Consider the following 27681-nt stretch of genomic DNA (forward strand, 5'->3'; position numbering starts at 1 on the left):
TAGCTGGCGAAGATGATAAGAAGAAATGGTATGAATTATTTTGTTTTTTCTTTCTTCAGTGTTTTAGTTGCCGGCGTAGTGTCAAGATGGTAAAGTGAGTGAATAAATCAGTGTTTTCTTAAAGAAATTGTGCTTTTTAGTAAATTAAATGCCCAATACATTTTATAATTGAATCGGAAAGTTGAATGGACAAGTAAGAAATCGCATTTAATATTGGTAATTACATACATACGTACTTATGTGTATTTGAAATATGGCATATCCATATTTATTTATTACATTACATAATCATTTGATTCCAGATGCCGATTCCCCGCTGATGATTTCAACTATGAGGAAAATTTGTTTTATTTCACAACTAAGGAGAAGCGTTCAACTACGTTACTATACATTTTTTCTTTTTAAAAGTGTAACTATTTACAAATTATGTCAATCAGTTTTTTAAATTGTGTTATGTATTTCTTTGGAATTTTGTATGTCCCATGTGTTTGTTGTTGTTTTGCCTTTCAGTAAACAACCACAACATTTGTGTGTATACTATAGAGCAGCGACGACCACAGAAATACAGCCAAAGCGAAGACATGTATGAACGTATGAGTGAAAAAAGCAACAACCACTTTATGTTTTTGTTTGTTTTCATTCATTTACACTGTACGTGAGAGAGAGAAGCAAATGCAAAAACAACTCAGTGGGCGCCCTCACTATACGGTCTAAGCAAAGAAGCTCGACCCTGCTATAGATATAGCCAATGAGTTCTTACTGAGAGCAAATGAGCATACATTTCAAAGTGTTTTACATTGAATTTTACACTCCCTTGCTCTCAGTAAGCGCCCACTGGTGCATGTGTTTGTTTTTTTTTTTTGTTGTGGCTTTTGGGTTTGTATTTATTTGCACCCAAACATTTAAATTGTTTGCACCCAAACATAAATTTGTTTGCACCCAAACATATATATGTTTGCAACCAAACATAAATTTGTTTGCACCCAAACATATATATGTTTGCATCCAAACATATATATGTTTGCACCCAAACATAAATTTGTTTGCAGACCCAAACATATATTATGTTTGGGACTGTTGCAAACATATATATGTTTGCTGCAAAATATGTTTGGGACCTATGTTAGAGAGGCCGTTTTTTTTTTGCGTGTATATATACATGTCCGTCCTTAGTGCTAGTGCTTCTTTAAATATGGGGAAAAATGTTAAAATCGAGTTTTCCATTAAAAAAAATCCAAAAATTTTTTGATACTACATCAATGATTTTTGGTACATAGATAAAGAAAAAAATGGTCATTGCAAATATGTTTTTGTAACTAACATTGGCCGTTGCGCGCAAAAGATATGACCGAATTAATTTATAAATTTAGAAAAAATTTAAAAAAATATATAATAAGCTGTTATAGGTCATTGCCGTTAACTGAATTTGTACCATTTGCGATGATGTCAAAATACTCCTGAAATATTTTTTGTAAGCATAAGCGCTATTATTTTAAAAATGCGTACAATTTTGCCAAAAAATTGATTTTTCGCAAATCAATTTAGTCTTGGATTTGCGAAAAATTTTACGCATTTTTAAAATAATAGCGCTTAAGCTTACAAAAAATATTAAAAAAAAAATTACAACAGCATCCAGACATCGTGAGAAATAAAATGAAGCCTATGCGTGAAGGTCGAAGCAATAATATTCATAATATAATATGAGGAAAAAATAAAAATTATATTATCTAAAAAATCTTAGTTTATTTGCTTCAAAATATCAGCATCCAGTGACAATTCGCAACAATTATATATTGGAAACTTAATGTATTAAGTGTATTCTTTAACTTTTTCTAAGTTTTAATCTGTGCGTGTTTGCTTCAAGGCATTTTTCCCTATTTTTTAACTTTACAGTGACCACCATTTCCGCGCAAATAATAATTTTTAAAATCCCTCGGTGAACCGTTCTAAAACAGTTCACTTTATCGAAATGCGTTTAAGGTTAGTGTTAAAAAACAAAAGGTCCCGCTTTATAATACCCCAAACATGCTCTTCAACATATGTTAAATTCCTACGTAATTGCTAGTATAAGTTTAGTGTAATTTGCAATTATACTAAATTGTTCAATATATAAATAAAAATTCTCTACCAAATGTTGCGAACATGGGTCCAGGTTTTGGTATAGTCGCCATATAATGCCCGATTTACCCCATTTTACCTAGTTTAAATGTTTAAGATTCTCTGACCAAATTAACTGTAAATTTACACTTAGGGTTCTCAGAACTAACAATCTCTCCTCCAAAAATTGTAGAGATATCTCCGCTTTTTGGAATAGTCTCCATATACCGGTACCGTCTGATGTCAGATAATTTAAAGTGTATATCTAAATTTTCGGTCTAAATTGCCCGCAATTTCGCATTAAAGCTTCCATTTCAGTATATCCCCCATATAAGGGTATTTTATTTTTTTAACTAATTTTTCGGCATAGATTGGTGGTAATTCGGCACTAGATTGATTGTAATTCCGCACTTAGGGTTCCCAGCTATCAAAAAATTTCTCCACCAAAAATGTTGGGCATATGTCCATGTTTTGTATAGCCTCCATATAACGTTACCCCTCGATTTCAGGAATATTACAGTTTTTACCTACATTTTCGGTCCAAATTGACCACTTTTTAATATATACGAGGGATTTCGAATGTATTCTCCAGCATGATTTATACAATTTGCATGCGCTCAAATTAATTTTTCAGCGCTTTAACAGCATCTTCTGGCGAAGAAAATCGTTGACAATTGAGGGATATACGGCGAATGGCCCATCAATTCCACGTTTTGCCATGTCAAAAAGGCGCTGGTTTGAATCGATGCGTGAGAGTTCGCATTACTCCTCTCTTTTACGATTTGCGAATTGACCGTCCTATCTAGCTCAAGCGGAATAGCCGCCACATGACCAGTTTTGCCAAAGAAACTGGCGACCATTTGCTTCGAAGTGCTTCTTCCATGAACAAATTTCATTGGATTTGGCTCTTCTTCGAAGACCAACACGGCCGATTGCTGCTTTGTTTCGGGCTCACATGCATGCACCTATGATTCGTCACCTGTGACGATCTTATAAAAGTCGATTGAAGCAACGCGATATTTTTTCAAAATTTCTTTGAAGCAATTGTCACGAGCCTTTTTTCAGCGATTGTCAAATTGTGCTGGATCCAAGCAGAACGATATTTTTTAACGCCCAGGTATTAATGCAATATCAAATGTATACTGGTGGAAGAAATCCCGAAGTATGCTTCTACCTCACGGTATGCCACATGACCATCCTGCATTACCAGTTCAGGCACGGCATCAATGCACAGTGGTCCCACTTGTATGGAAAGAAGTGCCAAAAATAGTTATAATCGAGCTACCGCCTCCAAATTTTAAACATAGGTTTATAACGAGACAAAGAGATAGAAAAAAATTTTGGTGGATGTAGGTCCACATTTAGGTATAGTCTCTATATAAAAGTACCGCCCGATTTGTGGTATTTTTAAAAATTTACAAAAAATTTCCCCCCGTTTTTTTTTTTTTTGAAATTTTGTATTTTGATTTCTGAGTGAACAAAACACCTCCTCGATTTTCGGAATTTTGACGATTTTACAGGTGTAGTATAAGGGGGATAACTTGCCGGGTGGCGAATGGGGGCAGCTGGAATTTTTTTGGAACGACTCTAGTTTAGTAAAAACTCTCCTCCAGAGGTAGGTATTTTTGCGCTGATTACGGGAATATAAAATTTTCTTGTGCGACGGTAGACCCGGTTCTACAAAATGGTTATCGTTGGAAAGCTTATGAAAATACCTATCCAACAAGTGGTGACTTGAATGGGGTCGATTTTTGGACCCGGGTTTTTCCATAAAACCCTCAAAAAGTCGAAAAGGGCCCGGGTACCCGGACTTTCGGGTCAAATAACCGGGTCCGTCCCCCAAGAAAATTGTATATTCCCGTGATCAGCGAGAGAGTTTTTACTAAACTAGAGTTAAGCCAATTTTTTCATCGTAAGCTAGAGACTTTCCCCTGTATTTAAAAAAAGGAATAGGAATTATATTAAAAATACCAGAAGAAGTCATTTACAAAGAACTTAGTTTTAGGCAAGTTAGAAAACGAAATATAAATATACAGTATTGTCTCGATAATACGGACACTCGTTAATCCGGACAACGCGGTAATCCGGACACTAGAATTTTTTACATTGTAGACTCTGTAATCCGGACAACACATATTTTTCTTACCTCGATAATCCGGACATCCCTCTTTTTTCTTATCTATAGCATTACATTTTTATTTATTTCATTGACGTTTTCGTTCTTAGCAATATCAATTGAAGTATAATTAAGAAAAAAATAGTTTTTCAAAGTTTTCGGTCGAAATCTCGAGTTTCGAATGATTTTTCTGCCGTTCAGCGTTGGAATTAATAACATAACTTTTATTGGGTTTTAAACTGAAGAAGAAAACGAATAAAGATCAGTAGTGGGATTCTCTAAGGCATTTTTTGGTTACCGAAAAAATCGGTCAATTTCCCGACAAATTTCGGCATTTTATAAGAATTTTAATTTTACCTATTTCTGTCGGTAATCAAAAATGCGTTAGAGAATCCCACAACTTGTATAGAAATTCCAATAAATTATTAAAAAAATCGTATGGGTCCTTTTATTTTCTTTCTTTGATTTTCAAAATCACCGGTAACTACGGATTGTTGTACTGTATTTTTTTAATTATGCAACCAATAGATTTAAATTCCATTTTGTCTTATTCGTAGGCTATAAAATTTATATAAAACAATGACGACGAGATGAAGACATTTCCTGAGAATGAGATGAGTGCATTTGAATTCTGAAATTCAATCGTGTCGTGAGAGGTACTCATGTCCCATGGACTCGGGAAACCAATATGCGTACGTTGGCTACGAAGATCATATCCTTGAAAAAAAAAACTATGAACAAATAAATGTTTAAGATTCTCTGACCAAATTAACTGTAAATTTACACTTAGGGTTCTCAGAACTAACAATCTCTCCTCCAAAAATTGTAGAGATATCTCCGCTTTTTGGAATAGTCTCCATATACCGGTACCGTCTGATGTCAGATAATTTAAAGTGTATATCTAAATTTTCGGTCTAAATTGCCCGCAATTTCGCATTAAAGCTTCCATTTCAGTATATCCCCCATATAAGGGTATTTTATTTTTTTAACTAATTTTTCGGCATAGATTGGTGGTAATTCGGCACTAGATTGATTGTAATTCCGCACTTAGGGTTCCCAGCTATCAAAAAATTTCTCCACCAAAAATGTTGGGCATATGTCCATGTTTTGTATAGCCTCCATATAACGTTACCCCTCGATTTCAGGAATATTACAGTTTTTACCTACATTTTCGGTCCAAATTGACCACTTTTTAATATATACGAGGGATTTCGAATGTATTCTCCAGCATGATTTATACAATTTGCATGCGCTCAAATTAATTTTTCAGCGCTTTAACAGCATCTTCTGGCGAAGAAAATCGTTGACAATTGAGGGATATACAGCGAATGGCCCATCAATTCCACGTTTTGCCATGTCAAAAAGGCGCTGGTTTGAATCGATGCGTGAGAGTTCGCATTACTCCTCTCTTTTACGATTTGCGAATTGACCGTCCTATCTAGCTCAAGCGGAATAGCCGCCACATGACCAGTTTTGCCAAAGAAACTGGCGACCATTTGCTTCGAAGTGCTTCTTCCATGAACAAATTTCATTGGATTTGGCTCTTCTTCGAAGACCAACACGGCCGATTGCTGCTTTGTTTCGGGCTCACATGCATGCACCTATGATTCGTCACCTGTGACGATCTTATAAAAGTCGATTGAAGCAACGCGATATTTTTTCAAAATTTCTTTGAAGCAATTGTCACGAGCCTTTTTTCAGCGATTGTCAAATTGTGCTGGATCCAAGCAGAACGATATTTTTTAACGCCCAGGTATTAATGCAATATCAAATGTATACTGGTGGAAGAAATCCCGAAGTATGCTTCTACCTCACGGTATGCCACATGACCATCCTGCATTACCAGTTCAGGCACGGCATCAATGCACAGTGGTCCCACTTGTATGGAAAGAAGTGCCAAAAATAGTTATAATCGAGCTACCGCCTCCAAATTTTAAACATAGGTTTATAACGAGACAAAGAGATAGAAAAAAATTTTGGTGGATGTAGGTCCACATTTAGGTATAGTCTCTATATAAAAGTACCGCCCGATTTGTGGTATTTTTAAAAATTTACAAAAAATTTCCCCCCGTTTTTTTTTTTTTTGAAATTTTGTATTTTGATTTCTGAGTGAACAAAACACCTCCTCGATTTTCGGAATTTTGACGATTTTACAGGTGTAGTATAAGGGGGATAACTTGCCGGGTGGCGAATGGGGGCAGCTGGAATTTTTTTGGAACGACTCTAGTTTAGTAAAAACTCTCCTCCAGAGGTAGGTATTTTTGCGCTGATTACGGGAATATAAAATTTTCTTGTGCGACGGTAGACCCGGTTCTACAAAATGGTTATCGTTGGAAAGCTTATGAAAATACCTATCCAACAAGTGGTGACTTGAATGGGGTCGATTTTTGGACCCGGGTTTTTCCATAAAACCCTCAAAAAGTCGAAAAGGGCCCGGGTACCCGGACTTTCGGGTCAAATAACCGGGTCCGTCCCCCAAGAAAATTGTATATTCCCGTGATCAGCGAGAGAGTTTTTACTAAACTAGAGTTAAGCCAATTTTTTCATCGTAAGCTAGAGACTTTCCCCTGTATTTAAAAAAAGGAATAGGAATTATATTAAAAATACCAGAAGAAGTCATTTACAAAGAACTTAGTTTTAGGCAAGTTAGAAAACGAAATATAAATATACAGTATTGTCTCGATAATACGGACACTCGTTAATCCGGACAACGCGGTAATCCGGACACTAGAATTTTTTACATTGTAGACTCTGTAATCCGGACAACACATATTTTTCTTACCTCGATAATCCGGACATCCCTCTTTTTTCTTATCTATAGCATTACATTTTTATTTATTTCATTGACGTTTTCGTTCTTAGCAATATCAATTGAAGTATAATTAAGAAAAAAATAGTTTTTCAAAGTTTTCGGTCGAAATCTCGAGTTTCGAATGATTTTTCTGCCGTTCAGCGTTGGAATTAATAACATAACTTTTATTGGGTTTTAAACTGAAGAAGAAAACGAATAAAGATCAGTAGTGGGATTCTCTAAGGCATTTTTTGGTTACCGAAAAAATCGGTCAATTTCCCGACAAATTTCGGCATTTTATAAGAATTTTAATTTTACCTATTTCTGTCGGTAATCAAAAATGCGTTAGAGAATCCCACAACTTGTATAGAAATTCCAATAAATTATTAAAAAAATCGTATGGGTCCTTTTATTTTCTTTCTTTGATTTTCAAAATCACCGGTAACTACGGATTGTTGTACTGTATTTTTTTAATTATGCAACCAATAGATTTAAATTCCATTTTGTCTTATTCGTAGGCTATAAAATTTATATAAAACAATGACGACGAGATGAAGACATTTCCTGAGAATGAGATGAGTGCATTTGAATTCTGAAATTCAATCGTGTCGTGAGAGGTACTCATGTCCCATGGACTCGGGAAACCAATATGCGTACGTTGGCTACGAAGATCATATCCTTGAAAAAAAAAACTATGAACAAATATCTTCCAATTTGGTAGCCAGAAAAAGTACTCCAAAATGGTCAAAAGCCGTGATATTTGCTTAATATGAGTTCGTTTACCTTAGAGGTAAATGTCCGTTATTAATGATTTAAATTTACAATATTATATTTTTTGTTACAACTCGGTAATCCGGACACCGCAGAAACATGTGGTGTCCGGATTATCGTGATTATACTGTATGTGTTTTTGTAAAAACATTGCCAATACCATCGGCTATCATTTTAATTTTGGAAACTGTAAATTTACCTCTTTAATTGTTTTATAATTTCGCACCTAACGTACGAATGCTTTGCGGATGTATTCTACTTTTTCAAGGCACAACATACAAATCACAACTTCTTCGACTTAACTTAGCATATTACCGCTGTAAATTGACAAAAATAATACTGGATATTATAAATTTGATATGCTTAGTGAACATTTATGTCATTTACAATCAAATTTTTCGCCATCACTTTTTCGATTTTTGTCCACTGACGGAACCACAGTGCAATGTTTTCTGACACGACTGTCGTTTTTGGACCACCTACACGACCTTTGTTTCCGAGCGATAGACGGCCGCGATTGAATTCAGCAAACCAATTTTTCACAATGCTATAGGATGGTTTTTCATCGCCATATAAAGATTTAAGTCCATTGATGCGCTTTGTCGTGATAATCCACGTCGAAAGGTTTGAAAAATGAGCAGACGAAAATTTTCACAAGTAAATTCCATCTTGTGGCAAATGATTTTTTCAAGTCACTGTAAACAACCCACGTCAAACTGTACTGAGTATATTTAGGCTAAAAACTGTCAAACTTTCCAAAGGAAATATCAAATGGCGCTTGGCACAACATAGTGTTTCATAGGTCAGAAATTTTCTCGATTTGAGGTATCTAAGTTATCAGCCTAAACTGTTTATAATGTGGCATTTATGGTTCCGAATGACCGATTATTTAATTAATTACTTATGTTTAGATCAGAATATTTCATGGTGGAGGATATTAAAAGTCTGCTCCTAAGTTTGAACTCAATAGAAAGAAAATTAATATGACATGATAATATGATTTAATATAACAATTGTCACAATTTAATCGTTTTTATTCTTATCTATCAGACCCGGATCCGCATTGTTGGCCCGTCGTATTGAATTTTAATGAGAACTTTTTGTGTCTCGAACCTTTTTTTGCAAGCTGATGCATTCATAAGTTTAGCAAATATAGCGATTATTAAACAACAGGACCCCAAAATTCATCAACAAATATGTAGATAGCATTTTGGACCACGGCACATTCCTGAATATTTTCTGAAAATTTCATGAAATTAGGTTTAGTAGTTTTGAAAAAATGTATTGAAAAGAGTGTGCATAAATGTAGTGGGTATAAATTTTCAAGATATAACGTATTTAAAAAAGTGGACGTAGTCCGGCATTTTGGCTCCAAATATGTCGGAGACACAACCTAAGTTCGGAGACATACCCCATTGTTCCCCAAAATTAATGCTGAAACTGATCATAAGTTTGGCATACACATATAACGTTTAAAAGATACGCGTGGGAAGGTAATCCACCTCCTCTGAAATTCATAAAGTACACATTGCCACGGCAGACCTTAAGCATTTGCTGTAAATTTCATGAAAATCGGTTTAGTATTTTGGAGATATAACATTTTTAAAAAAGTAGGCGTGATCGGGTCTTTAAGCCCAAAAGAAGTACCTAGATTAATTCGTAAATTCAAGCCGACACATTCGTTATTATTGCAAATGTAGCGTTTTTTTAATATCAAACAAAATATGCAGCCTATTTTGACCGGGGGTCAACCCTGTACATGCATGTAAATTTCAGTAGAATCGGTTCACTAGTTTTTTAGATGCAAGATAATAATAATAAAGTACGTAAATTTGGAGACATAACTACAATTGTCTCGCAAATTATTTTCCAAACCGATACATTCGTACTTATTGTAAATATAATATTAAAAAAATATAGTGTATAGGGGAAGTACCTCTCCCCTTCCGAAATTCAACAAAATATGTAGGCTATTTTCACCGGGGGCCATCCTTGTACATTCCTTGACAATTTCAGGGAAATTGGTTCAGTAGTTTTTGTAAAAAAATAATAAAATTGAAAAAAGTGGGGGTGGTCATATTTACTTTGCATAAAAACCTAAGTTGGGGTATGGCGAATATTTCAATAAAAGAATTATCCAAATCGATCCAGCCGTTCTCAATGCCATTACCAGCGGACGATATTTGATTTTTATCTATAAAGATGTAGCATTTTCAAAGAAATAGGGTATAGGGTAGGTAACCCTCCCCTTCCGAAATTCAACAAAATATGTAGCCTATTTACACCGGGGCCATCGCTGTACATTCTCTGAAAATTTCAGGAAAATCAGTTCAGTAGTTTTTGAAGAAAAGAGAAAAATTTTAAATTAAACAAGTAAGAAAAGCGTTAAGTTCGGCCAAGCCGAACTTTTTATACCCTCCACCACGAACTGTATTGAAGTGAATGGGAACATTTATGAAAGTACTAAACTCTTAATTGTATTGCAGGAGTAGTACATTTATCTCAACTGATAATACTCTCTTCAAAACAGTTAATATGGGGGCGACATTTTTGTTCTTTCCAAAACATGGACCAATATTTACAATTTTCCGAATTGAGCGAAATACACGAAATTTGGCAAAACCGACTAGACCTAAACCTGGATATTCTGGATTTGTATAGTTAACAACATCGGGACCGCCGTTCTATTGAGGCTGTATAAACCTGTACTGATAAATTTCTGGAGAAAAGTTTCGTAACTCCAGCGAAGACTAAATACCAAATTGCAGTTATTCCTAATGAATATTGTGGTTAAAACTTTCAAAATACCGAAAATTGGGAGGGATCTTTCCATGGGGATTATAAAACATGGAACAATACAGGAAATTTTCAGGTAGGAAGTTTTATACCACCAACAGAGATTAAATATTAAATTTAATCCGTTTCGATGGTATATTGATGACACAACCTTAAAATACCGAAAATCGGAAAGTACGCTTCTATGGGGTTATTTGGGCTTATACTGATAATTCTCTTCTGCAATATTTTATACACCCATGGCAATTTAAATACTAAATTTCAGTCATATCGGTGGTATATTGAGGCCACAACTTTCAAAATACCGTAAATCGGAAGGTACGGCGCTATGGGGGTATTTGAGGACGTCGACCTATGCCGGCACATTTCGGCTGGAATGTTTCATACCTCTATCAAAAACTTAATACCAATATCAGCTATTTTGGTGGAGAACGAGCTATATGTAGAAAATCGGGAGGTACCGTTCTATGGCGGCTATATGAAGACATGGACCTACACCGACAAATTTCAGGTTAAATGTTTTATACCTTCAAAGAAGACTAAGTACCATTTAGCAACCATTTCCGTGTTATAATGAGGCTAAAACCATCAATATACCGAAAATTGAGATATACCGTTCTATGGGGTTACCCCCCAAAACATGCACGTATACCGACAAATTTCTGAAGGAAATTTTTGTAGGTGGAATAATGAGGCTAAAACCTTCAGAATACCGAAAATTGGGCGGAGCCCTTCTATGGGAGCTATATGTAGACGTTGACCTATACCGACTAATTTCAGGTGGAAAGTTTTATACCCACAGCGAAGACTATGTATCAAATTTTAGCCATTTCGATGTTATAATGAGGCTAAACCCTTCAAAACACCGAAAATTAGAATGTACCGTTCCATGGGGTGTGCATTAAAGCGTGGACCGATACAGATAAATTTCTGGGAGAAAGTTTTGCATCCCAAAACAGGACGAAATATATAATTAAAAAATACCGAAAATTGGGGATATCGACCTACGGGACTAAATGAGGGCGTGTGACGTATACCGTCAAATTTCATATGGAATGTTTTATAACCCAAGTGAAGACTAACCCCTAAATTTCAGCCATTTCGATGGAATATTAAGGCCACAACCCTCAAAATATCGAAAATCGGGAGGTACCGTTCTATGGGGGCTATATGAAGGCGTAGACCTATACCGACAAATTTCATATGGAATGTGTTATTCGGTGGAATATTGAGGCCACAACCTTCAAAATACCGAAAATCGGGAGGTACCGTCCTATGGGGCTATATGAAGGCGTTGACCTATACCTACAAATTTCCGGGGAAAGTTTTATACATCCAACGAAGACTAAATACCAAATTTCAGCCATTTCGGTGGAATATTGAGGCTAAAACCTTCAAAATACCGAAAATCTGAGATATCGTCCTATGGGGTCTATATTAAAACTTGGACTTATATAAACATTTTATGGTAGAAATTTTTCTTAGCCTGCGGAAACACAAAATACAAACTTACAACAGATTCTGTGGTCAAATGAGACTAATACATTCAAAATATCTTAAAGTGACGCGTACTATATATGGGGCGTTATAGGCGGGCTCTACCAAAACGTGGACCTATGTAAACATTTTATAGTAGATATGTTTCTTAGCCTCTTAAAACGCAAAATGCAAAGTTACAACCGATTCTGTGGTCAAATGGGACTAATACATTCAAAATATCTTAAAATGACGCGTACTATATATTGCGCCTTATATGGGGGCTATACCAAAACGTGGACCTATATAAACAAAATTTGGTAGAAATATTTTTTAGCCTCTGGAGACACAAAATACCAAATTACAACCAATTCGGTGGTCAAATGGGACTAATATCCTAAAATTTCCTTAAAACAACGACGCGTCACGAGTCACTTTGTATGGGGGCTATACGAAAACGTGGACCTACATAGCCCGCTACCAAAAGTCCTACATACATATAATAGATTTTACCAAAATTTCATCCACCTACTTCAATCCGTTCGGAAGCTAGAGTGATTTCCATAGACGGACGGACATGGCTATATCGATGTAGAATTGCACGCTGATCAAGAATATATATAGTTTATAGTTTATGGGGTCTACAATGATTAACTCGAGTAGTTACAAACGGAATGACAAACTTAATGTACCCCCCATCCTATGGTGGAGGGTATAAAAAGTGGGAGTAAAAGTGGACGTGGTCAAATTTTCTTTGCATAAAAACCTAAGTTTGGTTATGGCGAACATTTCAATAAAAGAATTATCCAAATCGATCCAGCCGTTCTCAACTGATGTCATTACCAACGAACGACATTTAATTATTATTTATATAGATTTTGTTTTGGTCCGCTTTTTTGTACCAAACAAAAGTTGTTTTTTGGGATTACATAAAATCTATTAGTTTTTAAATATATGGACTTTATTGTTATGTTATTTAATAAAGTATCTTAGGGTATGTCTAGACATAATTTATATGTAAATTGTTAACAATAAAGTTTATATTTTTTATATTTCTTATGTTCTTATACTGATACTTATCAATCAACAGGTCAAAATATTATTCATCTTTAAAAAAGACATTCATTCCGTAACTTAAACTTTTGTTACAAATTTCAATGTCGTTTTACATCCACAAAAAAGATATAAAAACGAAATGTAAAAAAGAAATATGAAATATTATTTCTTTTTTTTCTTCTAAGTATTGCCATTAAGGTAAGAAAGTAATCACATACCATAACATAATGGAAATTCTTGAAATAATAATAATGACAGATACAGCAGCAACAACATCATCATTAAAAACCTGGACTATCTTCACAATGAATTCATTAAAACTTTATGACGACGATGATGGCTTTTGTTTATATTTCAATTCTGTGAATTAAATAAAATTCCATTTCTTTAACATTTGGTAAGCTTCCGTTTCCGGCCAGACAATTTAAATGTATAGAGTGTGCAAACAACCGCATCAATTTGGCACATTCACAGCCACAAAGTCAGCCAAAAGCGCGGATATACGCTTCAGTGATATTATTCCACCTGTTTACTTTGTGGGTGTGCAGGTTGATGAAAGTGTATTTGTGTGTGTATGTGTATTATTTGGCAGGGTGCTTATTTACATTTTAATTATCACACAATTTGGATTATTTAATAAACACAAAATATTAATATTAATAATTTTGTTTTAAGGATTTGTTTTGACGATGCTATTGTGTGCTCTCAAAAGAAAGCTCTAAAGACTTTAATAAACATGTAATTGAATTAATCTCTTATTGTACGAATAAAAATTTGTAGGTGTCTTAAAACGACAATTGCCATTGTGGCCACTGCATACTACAAACATGTCATTGTTTCGACTGGGAATTGTGTCAGGGGCTATCAAATGAAACGTGATATTTTGTCCGCAGCATAAACCAACTACAGCATCTGGTGTTGGGTTTTCGTAGAAGTAATAATGAAATCCAAGAAATGATTACAAATTAAAGTTAATAAAGCCAGAAATTTAGCTGAAATTGTCAGCCATAATTTTGTTGGTAATTAAAGCTAATAAAAAATTCTTCTCAAAATTGTGGACCTTAAGCATTTCTCCTCATGTCCTTGACCTTCGTCTTATGTACTATGACAATGGCATAGCAAAGAATGCTTTGCAGGCGATGGGAACATTAACTTTAACAGAGAATTAAATAAGAAAGTAACTTTTAACGTAAGCCTATAGATTTAGAAGAGTAAAAAGCTTTATGAATAGAGAAAAATCATCTTAAAAAGCATTACCTTTGTATTAACTTTTATTTAAATTGAAAATGTTATATTAATAAGCATAGAATTTTGTAATAAGCTTGCCGCGTATCAATTTGTCGTTGTAAAAGTTATTTTGCAAAATCATTGTTTTCTTTTTTTGGTAAACTTCTGTAATTATTCTTTTGGAAGAAATACTATTTGTACAATTTCTTAAATGAGACTGTAATTACCATAATTGCATTCGTAAAACTTTCGTTCACACATAGTAACAACAACAGCAGCAACAACATCGAGAAATCAGTTTACCAAAAATTGCATCCTTCTGTCGTATTTGTTTGCAATTGTTTCTCTGCTGCGTGACAGTTGCATCTGATTGCTGTTATTCCATTTGTTCTGATTGAACTTTTTAACAAATTAAGTGAAAGTTTTTCTTGTTACCTTGATTTCGATTGTTATTGCTTAAGTATTTATTCGATTGCATTCGGTGGCATCTTACACATTCCAAGTCATTCATTCTTTTGCTCCTTCATTGTCTTTGACATATGTCAGGCTATTTCTTTTCATGCTTTATTCCATCCTTCCTTTCTTTGATTGCTTGCTTCTTGCTATGGTATTTTTGCATTTACTTTGCAATAAAAGAAAAAGGGGGGTTTCGCACTTCTTCTTCAGCAATGTTTTCGTTAAGTTTTCCCCCGAAGTCATGACAATTTGCAATTACAGCTGTCACTGTGGCAGAATTTATCACTAGGCTTTTATAAAGTTTTTATAGCATTTATTACCTTAATTGCATACATTATACACGTATGTATATGCCAACTAACACTTCTACAAAGAAACTACTTGAAACGCATTGAATCCATATGGCATACTTGACTATTCAAATGGTCTGGCTAAAACGCACAATCGCACAAACTACAATCTGTGTAGTTATTACGATTCGTTTTTGTTGACATATACACATACATCACACACATCCTTTTTAAGTTCTTTGTGTTGTCGCATATCATCTTCTTGTTCTTGTAAACTAATTGCATACTGCAGTCATGATGTTGCTTCACATGACATTTATGTGCCACAACTCTATCATACGTAAATCGTAATGTTTTTGATGGCTCTTAATGTGCTAAGCATTAAAATTCAACTTCTAATCAAGACAAGAAACAATTAAATACTAAATATTTTAATATAGATAGATATTGGGAAGGAGAGCTTTAAAGGGTGTTAATTTTTGGATTGATGGAAGTAAAGGAAATGTGTTGGGTGTAATTGAACATAATTTGGCACAAAACAAAATTCAATTTTAATGTAAAATCCCAAGTCGATCATAAGCTACGAGGGATGCACGAAAACTTTCGGGTCTGGGCAACATCACGTGTTGCCGGGCGCCATTTGAATTTTTAAAAAAGAAGATAAAAAGTTTTTGTAAAAAATATTCAAACACTTTCTGAAAAACGAAAAGCGCCGCAGTCGAAAATATTTTTTAAAAAAATCGCGCAATTTTTTACAAAAATATTTTCACAATTTAAGTAAATAAAAAGTTTTTGTAAAAATATTCAAACACTTTCTGAAAAACAAAAAGCGCCGCAGGCGAAAATATTTTTAAAAAATCGCGCTATTTTTTACAAAAATATTTTCACAATTTACGAAGTTTTTGTAAAAATATTCGCGATTTTTTACAAAAATATTTTCACAATTTAAGAAAATAAAAATTTTTTGTAAAAGCATTCAAAAATATTTTCACAATTTAAGGAGATAAAAAATCGAAAATATTTTTGAAAAAAAATTCGCTTGATTTTTTTACAAAAATATGTTCATAATTTAAGAAGATAAAAAGTGTTTGTACAAATATTCAAATACTTTCTGAAAAACTAAAATATTTTTGAAAAAATAGCGCGATTTTCTTAACAAATATTTTTACAATTTAAAACTGCTCCTAACTGCTACTTACATAATTTCGGGCATAATTTCGTTTTTAAATAAACAAACAAGAAACAAGGGAACTGATGAGATCCAGTGGCGTGGATCGAAACTATAGTATTCCCTGCCTTACCCCTTGGCTAACAATGCCAAATCTTTTCCACTAATAAAATAGTTGTTTTAAAATATTAAAACAACAACAATGGGATTAAGCCAGACTATTTTGAAAAAGCAAAATTGCAAACGCTATCCCAATAAAAAAACGCCACAATGCTTCGTTTTTAAATAATTTTATGAATTCAGGAGGATTTTGGGGATACTTCGGTATTGGTTGGCACTTAGGCCTTCTCAAATGTATAATTCCGCTTACATTCTAACTTCTACTCTTAAATTTAAAAGAATGTATAACTATAAATTTCAAAATTAAGCAAAGAAATAATTTATAAATTAAGAAAAAAATCGTTGAGAGTTATGTCCCCGATTTTTTTGGGTGTTATGTCCGCTTTACTTCACGGACATAACTCCCACCGAATTTTGGGAGTTATGTCCGCAAAGCATTTTGGGAGCTTTGTGTGTGGGAGTTATGTCCGGGCACCGTTGTTTACAGTGACTTGGAAAAATTACTTTGCAAAAAATGGAATTTACTTGTAAACATTGTGTTTATTATTTCTTCACCCTTTTTATAACCTCAGCATTAATGCTAACGAGGCAATATTGGAAATGTTGCCGATTCTTCCATATCCATTTTTAAAAAAATTTAAAATTGTTTGTTCGAATTTTGTTACATACACGCAGAGAAAAAATATTTTTCGCTTTTGTTGGAACAAAAATATCTGTTTTGGTTCCCAAAATGTATTTGTTTTGTTCAAACATTGTAATCCAAATCCAAAAATACCATCTTTTGTTCCAAACATAGAAAACAAAAACAACTTTCGAATTTCCGCAATATTGTAAAAATCGTTAACAATACCGATTGTAGGAACTATCATAATCTAATTTTGTTTACAAAAAGTATTGTCAACCCAGAAAACCAGCCCAGAAATTTTTGATTTGAGTGTATATACTTCTCATATACACTTTTCGCATAACTTGGATATAAATGTCGCGTATAATATTGCAATCATTGATGAACACAATACATGGTTTGCTGCATTGGCTGACAACAAAGACAAACAAAAAGCCACAAGCACCCACAACAACATAAGGAATAATTAAACACCATAACATCAAACCTCAAAGCACAATGAAGATAGAAGAATGAAACAAAACAGAGACAAATAAAAACAAGAGTCTCCTTGTTGGTATACATACACACAAAAACAAAGATAAAGGCATCATGTCATACAAACAAAACTCACCATAATTGTTTTTTTCAACACAGCATCGAATAGCGAGAGAAGAGAAAAATTGTCGAAGAAAAGAGAGAACTATTGTCCACTTGACAAAAACAATTTTTGGATTTAACAAAACACAATTGTTGGAATCACAATACTACATTTGGAATTTAACAATATCTTTACAATACATATTTTGCTCTTAGAATATTGTTGGATAAATCATATTTTTTTCTCTGCGTGTAGGTTAAGAAAAAATTACCCACTACCAATCCGCTCACGAGCAAATTTTTGTTTGTTGCGGACAAAAGTTTTCTCGGCTTTACTTCTGATTTTAAGAATAAATTATTATAAAAACGCTAATTATTTTAATGCGCACAATTGTCACTAAAAAGTTATCACGAAGGGATGTTGGGGAGTAGATTGCATAATATTTGTAAAATGTTACTCAGAGACCAAAGTTGTAATGATCGGGATAATAAAGGGTGTCCAAACGAGAACGCAATGTTTAAATGTTAAATAAAGCACAGATATTAAAAAAAATCGTGAAACTTTATTATATCGTAAAGTAGACGGAATGAGGTTATGTATGGAACAAGATATCGTGCAGATGACCGCCGCGGGTTTGCTGGCACACACGCGAACTTTTAATGGAATTTTCAATTACCGTTTTGCATAAATATTGCGGTATTTCATTAATGCGGCGTCCTATTTCCTCTTTTAAGGCTTGAGTCGTCGTCGGCTTATTCGCGAAAACTATCGAATTCAAAAAACCTCAAAGAAAAAATCTAAAGGTGTTAAATCGCACGATCTAGGTGTCCAATTCTGGACGCAGGACTTGCATTGTTTCTCGGGCTGTATGACATGTGGTGCCGTCTTGTCAATTCTAAGCAAGAAAAAACTGGTTAATAATTTGGTTGACAAAACATAATTTTTACAGTGTTTTATTTAACCCTCCGTTGGACACCAGAGTCTAGCCAGGCCTTTTTCATTTTATTTTGCATTTTAAACTGGGTTACGATAAAGCTATGAACCTGAGATTCCAGGTAGCTTCATGAAATTTTCTTACCTTTCAAATGAAGGAAACGTGAAGTCAAAAGGATCACCAGAAAAGGAGCTACAAGGATTTTTTGACATACATATCACATTCGTAACACATGAGTCTGGCCAGACCCTAACCTTTTTTTATTGAAAATTTTCCGAAATTTTTCTTAAAATTTGATTTTTCCTACATTACTTGACAAAATGAATGCCCTTTTATGAAACTTGTCACATTTCACCCTACCATGTCTTCAAAATTGCACATAAAAAGGTCCCAAAGGCAGGATATGAGTTTGAAATCAGTGAATGTACCACAACCTAAAAAAATCCCTGGCAAATAGGGTTACACTTGTATTCTAGACAATTAAACACATAACTGGACTAATAAAACCCATTACTTAGCTTGTCTGCTCTTTTTGTAGGGTGGATTGGTCCAAATATAGGATTCTCCACATGAATTATAAGAAAATCCGTAGGATATATGCCTTTATTTACCTCTTGATATCATCGTTATTTCACTGCAATAAGCTGTAAAGTTATAAAATAGACACTCTTCATTCTGAATAATAGGCCAAAACTAAAATATAGTGCTTCAAAATGAAATATACATAGGATTTTTGAGCATAGAGACAAGAAAACTACGAATTTTTTACTTCGTAGGCATACGTCCTGTTTTACCAACTTATCATTTAAATTTATAGTTTTTCGGCATGTTTTTTGACAAATAAGGATTACTCATTAAAGATTAGGGTCCTTTAAACATATTTTACAACTTTTAATATGAAAATGTTAATTAAGTTTACTAAAAAAATATAAATAATTGTATGGGTCTGGCCAGACTCATGTGTTACGAATATGACAAACAATATTGGTGTCCAACGAAGGGTTAACTTGCTTTGGTCCGTTTAGTTCAAATCTGGTAACTCATTTTTAACACAGCTGATTTAGATGACAATACATGAGTATGCATTTTATAGTGTTTTAACGGTGTTTTATTTAAATTGCATTTCAAATCTGGTAACTCAATTTTGACACAGTTGCAGTTGACCAATCGGACTAAAACTTTGCACACTTTTCAGATTTGGATGACAATAAATGAATATGATATTAAAACAAAGATTGGTCCATTTCACAGTGTTTTAACGTGTTTTATTTAAATTGTATTTCAAATCTGGTAACTCAATTTTGACCAATCGAACTGAATTTGTACACTTTTCAGATTTGGATGACAATACATGAATATGGGCCCATTTTTTCCTACAGCCCCCATGTACCACCCGATTTCAAGTATTTTGAGAATTTTATCTTCATTTTTTACCGAATTAGCTGTCATTTGGCATTTCCAATGATACAGGCATTTCCCCACCAAAAATTGTGAACATAGGTCCAGGTTTTGATATAGCCCCCATTTAAAGTGTTATGAGGATTTTATCTTCATTTTGAGGCCGAATTGGCTGTAACTAGGCATTTGGAGTCCCCAATGGTACAGAAACTTCCCCACCTAAAATTATGGACATAAGTGCAGGTTTTGGTATAGCCTTTATATAACGATACACGATTTCAGGCATTTTAAAGTTTTTATCTAAATTTTCGCCCTAAATTGACAATAATTTTGTTCTCTGTGGTCAAAAAAATTTATTTACTAAAAAGTTAAAAATAACATAAAATTTAAAAAAAAAAAAAAATAAAAATTAAAATAATTTGTCGCTTAGCCTCAATAAATATATTCTTTCTCATGATGGAATCTCTCAAATAAAACGCTTGCTTTAAATTATAAATGGTGGCAAAATTTAACGGCAAGCGTTTTATTTGAGAGATTCCATCATGAGAAAGAATATATTTATTGAGGCTAAGCGACAAATTATTTCCTAGTTTTAAGTGCATTTCTAAATAAAACAATGAAACTTAATTATTTTAAATTATATTTTATTTTTTGAAAAAATAGTTTTCACATGCATTCTAGAGTTGAAAGTACTTACTTACTTAGCTGGCCCATTACAGAACATTTGTTCCATAGGCCGAACTAAGAAAAGATCTCCATTCCTCTCTATTTGTTGCTTCGCACTCTGGAATACCGCGCCTTTTCATCTCATCATCCACTTGTTTGCGCCATCTATTCCTTGGCCTTCCAATTCTGTGTGCACCGCCAAACGGTCCGTATTTGTACGCCTTTTTAGCGGGTTCATCATCGCTCATTCTTATGATATGCAATGAACGGAAAGAAACAAAACGATTCCCGTACCAATCACACAAAGCCACAAACTTTTCAGCTTCTCTGAATCGTTTCATTCTAACAACCAAAACAAAAACACAAACTTTTCAACGTAAAAAGATGGAAACCGTACGATTGGTGAAATGTAACTTCGGCTATGCTTTGCCGAGTTGTTTCATTCACCACCGAAACGACAAGTATTTTTGGGAAACGTTTGCCGTGCGTTGTGGTCAATGACACACTCAGACACACACACACACACATGTGATTGCTTAACAACCCTATAAGTTAGCATCAGCATACCACAGTGAATTTTATCAACCACCAAACGTTTTTGATTTATTCACATTCGCTTTTCGTTTTGTTCGTACTCACGAATGTAAACAAAACGAAACTAAACAGCGAGCTCGGCCAACGAGGGTTATGTTTCGTTTTGTATTGTTCCTATGGAAAATACGAAACGAAACGATTGGAAATTTTATTTAAAGTATTTTTACGTACTCTGATGATATGGCCTAGCCAACGTAATCGCTGCATCTCGATACGTTTAACAATATTGCTGTCGTTGTATAGCAGATACAGCTCGTGGTTCATGCGACGTCGATATTCGCCGTCAACGCAGATTGGTCCGTAGATATTTCGAAAAATTTTTCTCTCAAACACACCAAGCACTGCCATGTCTGCTTGCGCAATTACCCAGGCTTCGGAGCCATACATCAGCACGGGTAGTATCAGTGTTTTGTAGATCGTTATTTTTGTTGGACGAGATGTGGCTTTGTTTTTAAACTGCTTACTTAAACAAAAGTAGCATCTGTTGGCCAATACAATTCTTCTTTTTATTTCACAACTGATGTCGTTTGTTGAGGAGTAGCATCAACAAAGCAAAATATAAAGGATATAAAAAAAATGTTTTCCAAAGTGTCTGACTTCACTTAGAATTCACCAAATGATCACGCACAATCGACCGCAATGACCACATTAAAACGCACAAGCGACCACAACATAGTGGTCGCTGCCATTGGCCAAAATTAAAAATGAAAGTCTAATTTTTGGTACCAAATGTGTTCATATCTACTCCTAACATGCTAAATTTCTGTAAAATAAATTTGTTATGGATTACTTCTTACTGCACTCTTCGAAAACAGCATCAAAAAAGAGAAATTTTAACAGGTTGGATTTCGAGGTGAATTTAGTGCAAAAGTTAGGTGAAAGATATATGTATATTAGTATCAAACTAAACGAACTCTATATAGACTAAATTTAATTCGAATATTGAAAACCAATGTATTAACTTAATTTTTATGCAGTTTTGTGATTGTTAATTTTTGGGATTCATTATTGAATACGCGTGTTGACTGAAGGACTTTTGTAATGTCATTTCTTCAGTATAATTAAATTTCATGTAAAGTTGTAGTTAAATTCCCCCCGTTTCCCCCCAACGAATATTTCTTAAAAGATCAGTAGTAGTCTAAAGATTATATTTTCAGACTATCAGCTGCGTCTTTCCGCGTCTTTGGAAATGGTTCCCAAAATACTGAGGGCACCTTACAGGGTGTTTTTGTCATTTTTTCAAATGTGCAGGTGATACATTTCAGCTTTTTAAATATATGGAAGAGACATTGTGCGGTTCAGTTATATTATATGAAGTTATATGATACGTTAAAATGTGGTCCTCAATATAAAATTTGGAAAATTCAGCAATTTTGATGGAATATTACGGTTAGAACCCTAAAAATACCGAATATTGGACGGTACCGATTTATGGGGACAACATCAAAGTTGGGACATACATTAATCGACAATTTTCTGGGGGTAACCTACCTCCAGGAAAGATTAAGTGGCATTTCGAATTAATATAACTTATATTAAAACTTCAAAATTCCGAAAATCGGGCGGTTCCATTATATGGGGACCCTATCAAAACCGCCAATTCAAAAAATTTTGCCAAGAAGATTTCTAACACTAGGGAATACCGATAGCCAAATTTTAGCCAATTTCATTGAAAGATTTACCCCCAGTTTTTGTAAAAATTTTTATTCTTCTCACACGAATTGTCAAATTTTGTAGATCGATTTACTCGCTTTAGCGCAAATGTAGAGCGTTGATTTTTAAATGAGGAATCCTTAACGATATATGGAACGGGTATACTAAAAATTAGATGTGTATGTCATCTGGGGGCTGAGCTATGAATGCCTAAATTATTACGAATATAGACGAACGAACAAAAATAAGTTACAAAAACTGGGGGTTAGTCAAGACCCCCAAAATGCCAGAAATCAGGGGGTACCGTTCTATGGGGGCTATACCTAAAGTTTTTTTTGCTTCTTTTTATTTGTTTTGCTAAACTAGCCCTTACTAAAATTTTCGTATTGATATCTGCTCAGAAAGTATTTTCGACCACAGTGCACAATGACAACAATATGCCACAAGCTAGAAATGGCATGTTGCCACTTACAGTCAAACGAGCTTGTCGATGAGGTCAAGCCTATGCAAGGCATCACACAATGTCTTATATGAAACAGCGCGCAACTGTTATGTGAATGATTCGGCTTAGTATTTGCGAATGGCTTCAATAATGTCTTAGTCTTGAAAAATTGCAGTTCATGCAAGACGGCACTTGCAGTACTTTAGTATACACATCTTCCAAATACAGTCATTCCATTTGGACAGTATATGTAGTAAAACTTAGTATTTTTATAAAGGAACGGAAACAAATTGTTTCATTTTACTTCAATACAACTAGTGGTGGTGGGTGCAGACAAATTGACCCTGTCGAACTTAATACCGTTCTAACTTGTTTCGCTTTTTAAGAAATCGTTTTGTTTTCGTTTGACAAGTTTTAGAAGACATTTTGGTATGATTTAACAAGTTTATGTTTTAATAAAAACGTTGAAGTCCCACTGGACAATAACCTTGAAACTTTTTAATACTCCTACATATTTAACATGTCTGTTTTCTTTTGTTTCTCATCAAAAGATTAAAAAGTCCCAAATTTATCATTTTCCTGGACCTTTTTGCTGTTCAGTTCTTGACAAATTATTTTATTTGGTTCCAAGTGTTTTGTTTTCAACATGGGTATGTGTCCCCAGGATATCGTCTATGAAAAGTTGATGAAAATCTACCTTCACTCACCTGTTGGATTTCTTTGGAGGTAGTAAAAGTATGACATTCAAAAAATAAATTATCTTTTCGTTTTGTTCTCTCTTTCTAAGGTGCTGCTGACTCGCAACAATTAAATTGTTAACCCAGTTGGATATTTTCCATAACGAATTGAAAAAGTTGTTATCTTGTTGAATGTGTTTTATATCATAATTGGTGTTAATAAAGGGATGTACAGACATACACGTAGATACATACATATGTATACAGAATGAATTAGATTTCAACATGTGAATTTATGATGAATGTGTCCACCATGTGATGACATATCACACTTAAACACGCTCTGACTATTTCGTACAAATGTGTTATATATGTACATATGTATTTCTTGAATCTTAAATTATGTTTTACTCCAGTCCACTGTCATTATGAAGTTTAGACGTTTCCTTTGCTTCAGTGTCAGTTGAAAATATTATTGATGGGTATGTTCCACATTGCGTCGTGTATGAAGCGGTGGCCATAATGAGGTTATGGCCATAACTCTGCAATGAGAAAAGCAAAATTCAGTTATATATAGATGATATATGGATATACGAATTTCTTTGACGTTTATTACCGTACAAAACAAATGGCATCAAAGGCTTTTTCTTGTTGATTTATAATTTGTTGGGTCTCACTTTGCAGCTGATGCTCGTAGAGTCTCTTTGTTAAGCGGTAACGTTCACGACAAATTAAGGGACTGAACACATGTATTTACATTGTTGGGAGGAGATAAAAAACATCAATTATTTAATGATCGATACAGCTGGAATCATCCATGGGTGAATGTTGCGAAAAGACTTGTTTATGTGTCTCGACGCATTTAAGGTTAAAAATTTTAATTCTTAGCCCTCTCGGCCCCAACGTTGCTTATAAGCAACTTCGATTTTGACGTCGTTTTATTTAAAACTAACGGAATTTTTTCCTCAAAGAACACATTGCTTTGGCTAATTGTAGTTCTAAGAATGCAAAAATTATAAAAAAGTGCCAGTTGTATCCCGATCAACAGAACTACGATGCATTATTCAATGTGAAGTCTGGAAAATCACGGCATGTCAAAAATCGATGTGTACAGTCCAAATTATTTAAATCGTTTCAAAATCAAAATGTATGAGCTTTATGTTAAACTTTAGTTTTGATTCTTCAAAAGTAAGGTCAGAGGTATACTTCTATACGATTATAACATTTATATTTACATAATTGCACAAAATAATGAGCAAATAAATTTTAGATAAAATGTACTTTATCTTCCGAAATAGGTGGGGTAACGCCCACCAATTTATGTTATGTCTCAGTTTTGACTTATACTTTAATTCTATGTTTTTAAAATAACTACTAATGCGAGGAAAAAAGTTCGGGTCCGAAAGGGTTAGAAACGGAATAAGTAAAAAAATCCTTAAATGACACGGGGCTCTTGAATCAAATTTAAATGGAAGGTGCTTACACCTGGGAAGTTTTTGCGGATTCTGAAATTACAATGTTCATAAATGAGAAAAAACAAAAAAAAAATCGCCGGAGCGCTTTTTAAATTAATCGCGATTCAAGTTGACATTTTTAGGGTTTGTTTAGGTTTTCACGATTTTGCTCAGTCCTATCTAAATGCAAGTCCTATCAAAATAAGACTGAAGAAAATGTTGTAACTATGAAAATTCTCTACAAGATTGACCTTTATTGTATTTTCGTAGGGTTTACCATTTTTGAGATATTGAAGTTCAAATTGAGACAATGCACTGAGTGTATCGCCCCCTTATAAAACAATGCCATGAAGGGTGCGCCTTAACTAACTTTTAATGAAAACCGCTTACACATGGAAAGTTTTTGTGAATTCTGAAACAGCAATGTTCATAGATGAGAAAAATCCAAAAACAAGAAAAAATCGCCGTAGGGATTTTTAAATAAATCGCGGTCAAAATTCACATTTTTAGATGTTTTTTTAGGTTTTCGCGATCTTGCTTGGAAACCGCAAGTCCAATCGAAATGGAGCTAAAGAAAATGTTGTAGCTGTGAAAATTCTCTACAGGATTGACGTTTATGGTTTGTTCTCAGGCTGCACCATTTTTGAGATAAAGAAGCTCAGTTTACATTTTTAGGTTTTTTTGTTAGGGTTTCGCGATTTTGCTTGAATTTGATAGGACTTGCGGTTTCCAAGCAAAATCGCAAAAACCTAAACAACCCCTAGAAATGTCAACTTGAATCGCGATTTATTTAAAGAGCGCTCCGGCGATTTTTTGATTTTTCTCATCTATGAACATTGTAGTTTCAGAATCCGTAAAAACTTTCCAGGTGTAAGCACCTTCCATTTAAATTTGATTCAAGAGCACCGTGATGAGGCTCGAAAATCAAAATAAAATTTTCTACATACATATTTACATATGTATATGACACTCATTACCGTGCTTATTTTCTAACTATTGTAATGACAAAAAATGGTCCATCGCTAGTTAATGCATAAAATTGTCTTTTCTTTCAACCACATATGTATGTCGAAATAACTTTTCTTTACACAATATCACAGATTTTATGTTATGGTCAAGAAAAGGACCGAGACATATACAAAATATAAACAAAAAGCAGAATACGTACTATGGTGACTTCAACTGGCTGAAACTTGGTGAATTACTATAATCCAATTGATCATTGTACTGCCTTAAAATTGAATCTCGGGAGTCTCTTAATAGGATGCGAATTTCTTTGGAATTAAGACTTTCTTTGGAACCAACATAACGTTTGATTACTTCATCCGTAATATAATCCGAATTGGGAAGTTTTTTCGAATGTACACTGGTCGAAAGCACATGGTCTTCTGCAGAAATATCTGCTGTTGATAATTTTTGGGAAGATTTTGAAGGCGAATCGTTAATAGAAAGTTTGTCATGTGAATTTTTTTCTGCTTCCATTTTTTATTTATTTCAAATATTTTTCAATGTCACCGGTTTACCTACAAAACTGGGTGCGTGCGCAAAGCAAAAAAACAAAAATATATGTATTTCAAATTGAATGGCAACAAAAAACATGTTTTAGGCCGAAACCTATAACTCTGCGTATTGCGTATGCGTTCAAAAATATATTTCAATATATGTATTTCAATTTGAAATACATGTATTTTGTTTTTTTTAAACGCACACGCAACACTCAGAGTTATAGGTTTCGCCCTTACAAATAATTTTTGTAAACTGTTGAATGAAATTTTCTGCAAATATATTTGTGTTGTGTACTTTTTTGTGGTGTACGGTGAAACAAATCAATATAAATAAGAAATAAAAATAACAAAAACTTTGGACAATAAATGCAGCGTAATATTTTTAACTCCCTCTTTTTGCTAAAACTGTATTGTTCTCACACGAATTGTCAAATTTTGTAGATCAATTTACTCGCTTAAGCGCACATGTGGAACACTGATATTTGAATGAAGAATTCTTAACTATATAGAACATGTCTACGAAGACTTAGGTCTGTATATCATCTAAGGGCTGAGCTATCGATGCCCAAATTATTACGAATATAGACGAATAAAAAAATATAGTTACAAGACAGGGGCTAAGTGAATTTCCCTTTTGGAAGACCTTCATTTTGGGCCATGGTTCTAACCAAGGCAATGTAAATTGCTCCAATATGCATGTATGCCAATTATAGGTAATTTGGGTTCTTTTATATAGGTAATATTAAAATCCAACCTGATTTTCACAAATTTTTTAGTCACAACAATGAA

General features: G+C 34.0%; 1 protein-coding gene across 1 annotated transcript; it reads right to left on the reverse strand.

The window, feature by feature from the left end:
* Positions 1–24208: 24208 nt before the first annotated feature.
* On the reverse strand, positions 24209–26938 carry LOC141390330 (uncharacterized). The gene is made up of 3 exons (XM_073963248.1): positions 26556–26938; positions 24550–24672; positions 24209–24475 (listed from the first exon to the last, which is right to left on the reverse strand). Exons 1-3 carry the CDS (start codon positions 26867–26869, stop codon positions 24406–24408), a joined length of 507 nt encoding a protein of 168 aa, XP_073819349.1. The 5' UTR covers positions 26870–26938; the 3' UTR covers positions 24209–24405.
* Positions 26939–27681: the final 743 nt, after the last annotated feature.

This window comes from Musca autumnalis, unplaced genomic scaffold (assembly GCF_047663935.1).
Source record: "Musca autumnalis isolate F117 unplaced genomic scaffold, ASM4766393v1 scaffold_1, whole genome shotgun sequence".
Lineage (NCBI taxonomy): Eukaryota > Metazoa > Arthropoda > Insecta > Diptera > Muscidae > Musca > Musca autumnalis.